Below are 11,739 nucleotides of genomic sequence, written 5' to 3'. Positions count from 1 at the left end.
GACTCAGAGCCTGGAGCCTGCTTCTGATTCTGTGTCTCCCTCTCTCTCTGCCTCTCCCCCGTTCATGCTCTGTCTCTCTCTGTCTCAAAAATAAATAAACATTAAAAAAAAAGAGTTGGGTACAATCCGTATCCCCATTTTATGGAGGAGGAAGCTGAGACACAAAAGTGTCAGCGATCCTGCCCGCACCCACGCAGAGCTAGCACGCGGTGAGATCCAGGCCGACAGATTCTAAAGTTTTGGCTCCCAGTCGCTGTGTGGGGACAGCTGCATGTGGTCCCTTAAGACAGCAGCATAGATAATAGGAGGAGGTCGGGACATAACGAGGCTAGAGAAGATAAGCAGGGCCAGGAGAGGGAAGGTTTGCCCAACTCAGGAGTTAGAATTTCACGCTGAGAACAAGGACTCACTGAAGACTTCTCAGGAGAATGACGTGCCTGGGTTTTCTCTGGGGGATCCGACAAAAGGAGCAAGACTTCCAGTGGTGACCCCCAAATCAGTGAGAGGCCAACGGACAGCGCACAATCCAGGGAGGGAGCTCGGCTGCGAAAGATCACCCAGCTATACGTTCTCTTAGTCCCTGCAGCCTGAATAGCTGGGGATGGAGGGAGGGGTGTGAACAGAGGGAAGGTGCATGGAGAGAACGTCTTTCCCAACTAAGAGGCTTCCAGGAATAACCACCACTCTCAGGGATCCAAATAAGGGGGAAAACCTGCACTAGGGATTTGGCCTTTACTGACCCAACGCCTTATGTTAACACAATCCGTTCTAAGGCGTTCATCTATAATTACACCGTGAAAGCTTCATAATAATCCTGTTTCCTGGGGAATATTAACTCCATTTCACAGCAAGAGAACCTGAAATGAAGTGCATTACCTAAGGCTTCGAGCTAGTAAGCGGAGAGCGCAAGACTCAACCCCACGACTCCTCAATGCGAGTCTAGATTCTTCTATCATTATTCCGAGAGGGAGACCTTGGAGTAGTGGTTCCCTTTGAATGCCGCCAGGTTTTAAGACCACCACAATACTTCCTTGCCCAAAAAACTCCGTTCTTTACCAGACGTGCCTTCCTGTCTGCCCACGTGATCTTTGCCTCCACCTCAACACCATGCGCGTAATTTGCCTTCTATTAACTCGACATCGATGTCTATTTAGATATTGCAAAGAGAGCAAAATCTGCTGGAAAGCAAGCAAATTGATACAAGTGTAGTAAACATCTAATTTTTACTTCGTCAGTGTTTAGAATCCTGACTATCCTAGTCCACACAGGAGCTCTCCTTAGAATTTAGGTACTTTTTCTTTTTACAGGGAAATAGACTCTCTTTTCCTGCTGCTAATATCTTATTAGAATCGTGTATCTGGAAATGCTTAATTTATATCCTTATTCCCCAGGACAGTGCCTTGCTTACACTAGACACTTAACAAATGTTTGTTTATAAATGATTGGTTCCTGTCTAATTGGTTCCTACGGCACAATAAATCATAGATACATTTTATAAGGTTTTTCTTCACATGTCAGACACGGTGCTGGACGCTGGGGATACACAAATGTCTAAATCCAGTCTCCAGGATGAACTCATAACATTGATTTATAGTATTGTCTTCCCTCTAGATCACCTGGATCCTTTTTTTATTTAATGTTTATTTTGAAAGAGAGAGAGAAAGCAGGGAAGGGGCAGAGAGAGGGAGAGAGAGAGAGAGAGAGAGAGAGAGAGAGAATCCCAAGCACAGAGCCTGGTGTGAGGTTCGGTCTCATGAGGCATGAGATCACGACCTGAGCCCAAATCAAGAGTCAGATGCTTAACCAACTGGGCCACCCAGGCACCCATCCAGCTGGAATCTTAAAAAACATTGATGCCCAGGCCTCAGACCGGAAGATTCTGATGTAAATGGTCTAGATTAAAATCAGCTTGCTGTTATTTAAAAAACAAACGAACATGGGGCGCCTGGGTGGCTCAGTCAGTTAAGCGTCCGTCTTCGGCTCAGGTCATGATCTCGCGATTTGTGAGTTTGAGCCCCACTCTATGCCGACAGCTCAGAGCCTGGAGCCTGCTTCGAATTCTGTGTCTCCCTCTCTCTCTGCCCCTCCCCTGCTCACACTCTGTCTCTCAAAAATAAATAAATGTTAAAAAAAATTTAAAAAACACACAACTGTCCAAGTGATTCCGGTATATATAACGAAGTTTTATAGCCAGTGGGAAAAATCGATCCCTAAAAGGCAAATACAATGTGGTAGTGATTGAGATCCCTGGGTCTGGAGTCCCTGAGGCTAAATATTCTATCTTCCTCTCCCTAAGATGGTGACGATTTACACAACCTTTCTGAGACTTGGATTCCTAAAGGGTAAAATGGAAACAGTAATAAGAGTCAACTGCTGAGATATTTGGAAGAATAAATTTGGATCGTACAATAGAGCACCTTGTACAGTGTCTGGCATATAGTCGCCACTCAGTTTTATCAATTTCTGTCGCTATTTTGTTCGAAGGAAGTGGGCAGAATGTGCAACAGGAACATACTGAGGGTTAGAGAGGGTATCTCAGTGGGAGGCTCTTTCCTTCCCTGACCGGGTGCCACCATCATTTTGTTGCATAGAAGAGAGGCCAGTGGTCTTTTCTGGAACAGTGACCTCACCGGGGACCACTTACATTCTCTCCGGCTCCATGGACATCAAAGCTAATAGAGTATACGGTAGTGCCTCATCTGCACAATGGGGCAAAAATATCCCTTTTCCAGGGTTATTGTGAAAATGAATTAAGATAATCATAAGACAAATGCTGACCACATAGTAGGTATCCAACAAATGGTAGCCCATTCCTTATACCAGGGGCCACAACAAGGTACCTAATCAAGCTTTGGCTGAGTCTTCCCATTATTATTATTACCAACACATCTAGCCTCTTAGTATCAGAAAACCTGGTTATGTGTTCATTCGTTCATTCATTCATCCATCCATGTGATAAATATATATTAAATATTATTATGCATAAGGCACTGTGCCAGGCCCCTGGCGGATACAGGGGCGACCAAGCAGACACGGTGCATGACCTTATAGAGCTGACGTTTTAGCAATGGGATCAGGGCATAGGCAACTCATTGTAAAATAAATTACTTTTTTCCAATAATTTGTTCCGTAATTATCCTAGTTATTACCCTAGTTATTCTAGTAATTGTGGTTAGTGCTACAGAGGCATATAGAGGGTTCTGTGAACATGAATTTTGAGTTGGCGTTTGCAAGATGGGTAGGGGGGCATCTGGGTGGCTCAGACGATTAAGTGTCCAGCTTTGGCTCAGGTCATGATCTCATGGTTCGTGAGTTGGAGCCCTGCTTTGGGCTCTCTGCTGTCACTGCAGAGCCTGATTCAGATCCTCTGTCTCCCTCTCTCTCTGCCCTTCCTCTTCTCTCTCTCTCCCTCAAAAATAAGTAAACATTAAAAAAAAGAAAGAACGAAAGATGGGTACTAACTGGCTGGGTGATGATGTGTTTCAGGCACAGGAAGAGCATGAGCACAGGCCCTAATGCATGGGTCACACAGAGATGAGAAAGCCAGTGGCCCCGGAGAGCAGAGAGTGAGGGGTGAGTATTCCAGGACGGTGGCCACGTTCTGCACAGCACCACGTTCTGCACTGCACATTCATGATTGCCATGGGGAAGCCTGCAAGAATTATTAAAATTTTTGAAAATGGCAGTAACACAGACATGTGCCAGCAGGGAATGTGCTATTTATTTAGAATCACAATTGGACCTCCGGAAGATAGGACGTTTTGCAAGAAGGCCTTTATGTCTTCAGAGCATATGGAAGTTCAGGCTAGAGTTGGAACCTGTGGAGAGCCAACTGTTTTACAACAAAGTGAAAAGAGCTCATGGTTCCTGGGAAGTCAAGGAATTCAAGGTGGTGGGCGGCGGGGTGGGGAGAAGAGATGGGAGGGAGAAAGTGGAGAGAGAGCCGGGAGATGATGAAGAGGCTACAGTGTCAGTTGGGTGTGAGGATGGGGTGGCCTAATGGACTTTGAAGAGCATGTCTAATGTATAAATAGCACAGAATATCAGATCTTTTACAGAAACCTCGACATTTGCATAACGTCCATTATACTCATTGCTGTCTGTGTGCGTGCGTGTGTGTGTGCGTGTGTGTTTGAGTGGGGAGAGTTGGAGTTTACTTCGGTTTGCTTTGTTTCGTAGAAATCTAGGTATCTTAGTTTCCTATTTCTGCTCTACCAAATGTAGTGGCTTAAAACAGCATCAACTTATTGTCTTACAGTTTGGGGGTTCAGATGTCCAAAATGCGTTTCACTGGGAACAAAATCAAGGTGTTGGTAGCATTGTGCTCCCTCTGGAGGCTCTGGGAGGGAACCCATTCCCTTGCCTTTTTAAGCTTCTAGAGTTGCCTTCCTTGGTTTCTGGTCCCTACCTCCAGCTTCAAAGCAAGGGTGTTGCATCTCCAAAATCTCTTTCCTCTCTGGCCTCCCGTTTTGTTCTTATAAAGAACCTATAATTATATTTGGCCTGCCTGGATAATCCAGGCTAATCTCCTCACCTCAAGATCCTTTAATTGATCATGTTTGTAAAACTCCTTTTGCCATGGAAGGTAAAATATTCGCAGATTCTGGGGATCAGGAATTGGATATCGTTAGGAGGGTTATTATGTAGCCTACCACACTAGGTATCCTGCTCGCTTAAAGGTGGGAAAGGAAGTTGCTTTGATTTTGAGAAGTGAGGTCTGGAACATCTGGGTAAGAATGAAGTAATATGGACTAAGGAGTAAATTAAAAGTATCCATTCTTTCATCATGTTTAATATTAACCAACGCTTATTAATATCTGAAAATTCTTACTGAAGCGTGAGGGCAACATGTCCTGTTAGCACTTCATTCGTTGGCATGTGTTCACTGAGCATTCATCCGGTGCCAGGCACCGCGGGGCTCTAGAGTACTCCACCAGGCGTAAGATACAGCATTTACCTTTAAGAAACTTCAGTGTTGTGGGGCAGGAAGAGAAAAAAAGCAATAATTTCACTACAAGCTGGTAAATGCAACAAGAGCACACAGAGCATCAAGGCAAAACACAGGAGCAAGTGCATCTCCCATACACGGGTCAGGGTTGAATTAGAGAGGCATGACCAAAGATGTGACTGCAAGCAACCATGGGGGACGTAGTCTCTGCAAGACTGTCGTCTTCACATTGAAGCCAAGCTTGAAGTCTCAAGCTCAATGCGGTTGGGAAGGAAAGGGGGGGTGTAAAGTAGGACAGCAAGGACGGGGTAGAACCCACAGTCTTGGAGCGGTGGTAGTCTCCTATGGCTTCTACCGTCCATGGCTGTCCCACAGGAGAAGCTGGTGTCCTTTGTCAACGGAACTAAACCCACTGGCTCAGAAGTCAGAGAGGTGGAAGGAGGACCCCAGGGCAGATGCAGTGACTGCTACCCCACACCAGTGCGGTGGGCCCACGAAGCGGTGGAAATGTGCGAGCGTTGCGAGTTGACACATTACAAAGACACAACACCTGAACCGTAGGGGTTACTGGTAGTTTCCTGTGGCTGGAGGGGTTGATGCCAGAGAGGGAGCACAGGGTGGGAGGGAGGTACAGTGAGGGGAATGAAAGATGAGCCCAAGCAACAGGTCAGGCAAGACCATTGAGGACTTTCTGATGGGTCAGGATGGCGGGACACCAGATCCTGAGGGCAATGGTCACCACTAACTAGGACGGGTTATCCTATTTTCATTTCAAAAAGTTTAAAGTGGGGGCGCCTGGGTGGCGCAGTCGGTTAAGCGTCCGACTTCAGCCAGGTCACGATCTCGCGGTCCGGGAGTTCGAGCCCCACGTCGGGCTCTGGGCTGATGGCTCAGAGCCTGGAGCCTGTTTCCGATTCTGTGTCTCCCTCTCTCTCTGCCCCTCCCCCATTCGTGCTCTGTCTCTCTCTGTCGCAAAAATAAATAAACGTTGAAAAAAAAAGTTTAAAGTGATGGGCACAGCATCATCTTCCCCTCAGGCCTCAGCTCTCCCCATTCTTTCCTTGCCCGCCTGTGTCCTTAACAAAGTCTCTAGCTCTCCCCCAACACTCTTCTTGCCTCAGTGTCTCCAATAAGAATGCAAGAATACAGGGGCTCGCCTTCGTCCTGCAGTGCAAGATCCGTTCCTTCCTTTTTGAAACTGCCCTGGGCAGCATTTGCCCAAGCAGGATGGAAACAGCCATGCTGTGACTCTCCTGAGAACAGAAACCCTGTTTATATCATCCAGATGTCCCCACCGCCTAGCATCGTGCCTGGTACTTGGAAGGTGTTCAGTAGACGCAGGTTGATCTGATCAAAATCAAGAGCTTCTCATCAAATGCTTTGCTTATATGATTTTTCAATTTTATTAGCGGATTTGATGAGGTGAACTCTCTGCTCAGCATCAAACATAAAGAAGCAATAGATTTCTCTATTTGAATAGAGAGCTAAGAAGTGACAGGAAAGGCTTCCAGCATCCTTCAGAAAAGCACGTACCTATAGACTCAAGTTATCAGGTGGGAAAGGAAAATCATTCCTCTTCTGGGAAGTTCTTCAAGTCTCATTCTTTACAAACATGTATACATAATTCTCATCGGTAAGTCCTTCCTTGTCACCATCGGTTTCCTTAATCTTCATAGGACTGCTGGCCAGGTTGTTGGGCCAGTTATAATTGTAAAGAGGCTTCAATTTTTTTATATAGATGAAGTGAAATAATCTTCGGAAGGTTTGTTTAACATGTGAGGACGTCAGTCTGTGGGCTATTTCCTTAAAAATTTTGTGGGTGATTTCTGCCAACTGTCTGATGATGGGATCTTCATCCCAAAGCACTCTGTCAATAGCTGTTAAGAGCAGAAGAACCTTTAGTTCAAGACGTCTCTTTTGTGGTCGAGAAGCTCTAACCCCGAACAAACACCATGTCTCACAGAGTCTCTCCTTCTCTCCTTTCCACCCTTAAATTTCACTATTTTGGCTAGAAGCAGCCAGGAAGTTTTATCTGCTATCCTCACCAGACCTCATTAAAAGAAAAATAGGAATTCTCACTAAACATTGACTGAGTGCCTGTCATGTGCTAAGCATTCTGCTACATGGCATAAATATATATTCATCAAGAGGCTCAGTAGTACTCATAATAATGAGAAAAGTTGGAATCTGTCTAAACATTCATCAACAGAGAACCACGTAAAAATCCGCCATATCATAAAATGAAATGGCACACACATATTACTACGATGATGCAAACCCCTGTTTCTTGGCATGAATATATGAATATTGGCATGAATATATGAGGAAATGAGAAAGTTACACAACTTTTTGATAATTCAAAAAATAAATATATAATAGCTTATATCCTTTAAAAATATCTGAGATAATACATATACCAAAAGGCTAATGTCATTATATCCAGACACCAGGCTTGTGGGAGTTATTTTCTTCTTAACAAGAAGAAATGGGGGGGGAGGGGAGGACAGATGTGGAAAAGGGAGGAGAAGGAGCAGGAAGAGAAGGGGGAGAGAAAGAAGATTCTGAGGACACGGAGGCAGAATTACAGGGCTTAGCATTTGCAGGTTGTCCACAGATAGGTATTGAAGAAATGAGTGAATGGGGGGAATGAGGGAATAAAAAAGGAAGATCGTAATGTGTCAATGTCGGTTTATCAGTTGTAACAAACATCTGGAGTGGGGGAGATGTTGATGGTGGGGAAGGCTGTGCAACATTGTGAGGGCAGGAGGTATATAGGAAATCTCTGTACCTTCCTGTCAGTTTTGCTGTAAATCTAAAACTGCTTTAAAAAATAAAGTCTATTACACACACACACACACACACACACACACACACACACACGGAAGGGAGGGAAGCTGCCACCCTATTTTCTATCCCACCTGTTTGTAAATCTGATCCTGATGAGGAAATAGAGGCTAAGAGAGAGATGCCAAAGTTCGGACATCTTGAGAGCAAACACTGTTCTTTAATTCTCTCCGGTGCAAGTGGAGAAAGGGGAGGGAACGGAAGGGAGGAAAGGGAAGCAGACAAGGGAAAGGAAGAAAAGAAAAGAAAAGAAAAGAAAAGAAAAGAAAAGAAAAGAGAAGAGAAGAGAAGAGAAGAGAAGAGAAGAGAAGAGAAGAGAAAAAAAGAAAAGAAAAGAGAAGAGAAGAAAAGAGAAGAAAAGAAAAAGAAGAGAAAGGAAAAGAAAAAAGAAAAGAAAAGAAATAAAAGAAGAGAAGAGAAGAGAAAAAAGATACCCTTTAACCTAGTTTTTCCATTGATTCCTCCCTACCACCCTCCTCCCGTCCCTGGCACCATTATAGAACACATATGTGAATTGAATCACAGACAGTGAATTCATTTAGACTTATACATAACTCATACATACAGATTTCATTATAACTTCAACACTTACCTTCAAGCATGACTTCAATTTCATCTCTGAGCAGTAAATGGCCACCTGATTTTGCCAGGTACCCTACGCACAAAGTAGTATTAGAGTGACCCCAAAATACATTGTGGAAATGCATCCTCTAATCTAGCTGCCTCCATAGCTTTCCTCAAAGCAAACCATGTCTTAGATTATCCTTGGAACACCTTTCAGTGCTTTCAAATAATTATTATTTAATGATACTTTTTATGGAGATATATTTATGTGTATCAATGTGCATAAATCATATTGGCACAGCTCAGTGCATGATTACTGCGAACATTTCTAGCTCCACTTAGGTCATTAAATAGAAAAACTGCTACCATTCCAGAAGTCTCTGGCATGCCCTTCCCAATCTCCTCCCCCACCCCTTAGACTATTCTTTAGCTCAACTTGTTGAGCATTATTGGGAGATTCATCCAACTTCTTTAATGAAGCAATAGTTCATTCATTTCCACTGCTACATATCAGGAGTTGGCAAATAAAGTTTTCTTGGAACAAAGCCAAGCTCATTGGCTCATATATTTATGTATTATCCATTGCTACTTTTATCCATTCTACTTTTATGGCAGAGCTGAGTAGTTTTGACAGAGACCAGACAGTACTCATAGTTTAAAATAATTACTATCTGTTCCTTTACAGAAAAAGTTTGCTGAACGCTGTTATATGATACTCCATCTTATGAATGCAGCATTTAAAAAAATCCATTCTGCTGCTGCTGAACAATTTGAGGCTATACGAATAATGATATTATCATGGGCATTCTTGGACATGAATTTTGGTATGCATTAATGTTTGGTATGTAGCTAGGAGAAGACTTATTGGCTAAGGGATATGCTTATCTTCCCCTTTAATCGTTACTGTTAAACAGTTTCCAAAGTGGTTGTACCAATTTTCACTCCCACCCGTAACTATGAACATTTCCATTGCTTTGCCTCCTACCACTTGACATTGTTAGTCTTTTTCCTTTCAGTTATTCTCATGGATTTGGTGGCATCACACTGTGATTTTCTTTGCTGTTTTGGTCATGATTAATAAGAATTTTATATAGTATTTATTGGCCACTTTTATATTTCTTTTGTAAAATGCCTGTTCTGACAAGTCCCTTGCCTGTTTTTATATCGAGTTGTCTTTTACTTATGTATTTGTAGGCGTTTTTATTCTGGGTACTAATCTTTTTAAATGTTACATGCCTTACAAATTCTTCTCCTGTTTTGGGGCTAAACTTTTCCACTTTTTTTTTTTAATAAACAGAAGTCTTTAATTTTAATGTAGTCCAGTTCACCATCTTTTTATTTATGGTTAGTGAATTTTGGGGTCCTTATAAGAAATCTTTGCTGTCTCAAGGTCATCCTGATATCCTACTACTCAGTATTTACTTCTAGAAGCTTTATTGTGTTACCTCTTACACTTTTGGATTGTAGATCCAACTGTAATTATATTGCATAAAATAAGAGTCAAGATATTTTTTATATCCCTGTGTGATTAACCCAGAACCGCTAAAGCAAACACTGTCCTTTCCCTATTGCTGTGCAGGGTCACTTGTATCATAATTGTGTGTGTGGCGGGGGTGGGGGGGGTGGGTAGTGTCTTGACTTCATTCGATCACAATGCCACTGCCACATTACCTTAATGTATACTGTGTCCTGATATCTACCTAGTAGTATAAGTTTTCAACGTTGTGGTTCTTCCTTAAATCATCTTGGCTATTCTCAAACCATTACATTTTCATGTAAAATTTAGAATCAGCTTGTCTCATTTCACACGCAGACACACACCACACACACACACACACACACACACACACACACACACTCACACTCAGAGCCCCTGGTGAGATTTTGTTTGGGATTGCACTGAATTTACAGATCAGTTTGGGGAAGAGTCGAAGCTACCATACTCTCTGATCCTTTAGTCCACCAACATTATATATCTAAGTTTCTAAAAATTGTCTCAGGGTTTTCTGGTTTTCTGCGTACCCATCTTGGGCATCTTTCTGTAGTTTTATTTTGAGTTATTTCAGGATTTTTTGGTGCTATGGTATTAGGCATTTTCAAAAGTTTGATTTCCTGATGGTTTATTCTTAGTATATAGAAATCTGATTGATCTTTGTATTTTGATGCTGTGTCTAGAAAGCTTGCTACGTTTATGTATTAATTCAAACAATTTTTCTGAATTCCTTCCAGTGTTCTAAATATTTTTAAATATAATTATTTATCTACATATTTTAAAAGTTTTATTTTCCTTTTACAAACCTAGATGTGTTATTTCTTGTTATTACCTTATTTCAGTTTTGGAAAATTCTTGGCCTTTACCCTTCAAACATTTTTGCCTCATTCTTCTTCCTCTCTCCTTATGGATGTGTATTTCTCACCTTTTCACCATGTCTCATACTCTTATGCTCTTTTCCTATTTTCTACTCTTATCTCTTCAAACTTCGATCTTGAAGCTGAATATTTTGTTCTGACAGATCTAATTCTCAAAGTCTCTTTTCAGGTCTTTCTAATCTGCTGTTAATCTTATCCACTGAATTATGCATTCCATTTTATTAATCTTTTAAACACATTTATAATTTCTATTTTAAAGCTCATACCTACTTCAAGAATTGTATATCCTGGATTCTATTTCCATTGTTTGGTTGTTTTTTTTTTCTTGCATTAAAAAATTCTTTCTATATGTCTGTTTTTTTAAATTTTATTTTATTAAAGGTCAGCTATTTTGTACAAAATTCTATGCCAATAATGGGAATTTTTAGGAATTTCTTGTCTTTTCTTATGGATTTATAAAGAATCTTCGGACAGCGAGAACTCACCCTTCATTTGTGGTATCATCTCAGTTTGGGTTCTGACTGTTTATAGTGGTTTTGCCCTGCAGAAGTATTTACTTTTTTTCATAGTTTATCAATCTTTTCCTCATGGTTCCTAGATTTTGACCTTTACTTTAGAAAGGTCTTGCCCACCCCATGACTATACAATAAATTTTTCCATACTATTCTACTTTATTTATCATTATGGTTTCATTTTTAGCCTATGAGCCTTTGACTATCTGGAATTTATTTGAAGTAAGTAAGTAAGATAGGAATGAAATAATTTTTGAAATTCCAGATGGCTCACCAGGTGTCCCGAAGCTATTTAAGGAAGATTCTATATTCTCATCACTGTTAGTTAAAGCCAATGATTCACTTTAAAACACTGCATGTTTTGATAGTTATTTCTGGACGGTACTTTGTTCTACTTGTTTGTCTATTTATTCCGTGTGATTTTAAGTACTGTAGCTGTATTAATATCTGTTAGAGCTAGTCCCCCACCCCCACCCCTGGCCCCATCTTTTTTTTTTCTCT

The 11,739-nt window shown here is 41.7% G+C and overlaps 1 protein-coding gene across 3 annotated transcripts in view; it reads right to left on the bottom strand.

Moving 5' to 3' along the window:
- Nucleotides 1-6,335: 6,335 nt before the first annotated feature.
- Nucleotides 6,336-11,739, bottom strand: part of MROH9 (maestro heat like repeat family member 9) — an 89,275-nt gene continuing 83,871 nt past the window's right edge. For all 3 annotated transcript variants that reach the window (XM_006942690.3, XM_045049117.1, XM_045049116.1), the window contains 2 exons: nt 8,385-8,447; nt 6,336-6,825 (listed from right to left, as the gene is read on the bottom strand). In XM_006942690.3, coding sequence (XP_006942752.2) covers nt 6,539-6,825; nt 8,385-8,447 — 350 coding nt within the window. In that variant the 3' untranslated portion in view covers nt 6,336-6,538. The remainder of the gene's footprint in view (nt 6,826-8,384; nt 8,448-11,739) is intronic.

This window comes from Felis catus, chromosome F1 (assembly GCF_018350175.1).
Source record: "Felis catus isolate Fca126 chromosome F1, F.catus_Fca126_mat1.0, whole genome shotgun sequence".
NCBI lineage: Eukaryota > Metazoa > Chordata > Mammalia > Carnivora > Felidae > Felis > Felis catus.
Note: the sequence above shows the minus strand (reverse complement) of the source record. Positions and strands in the feature narration are given on the sequence as shown.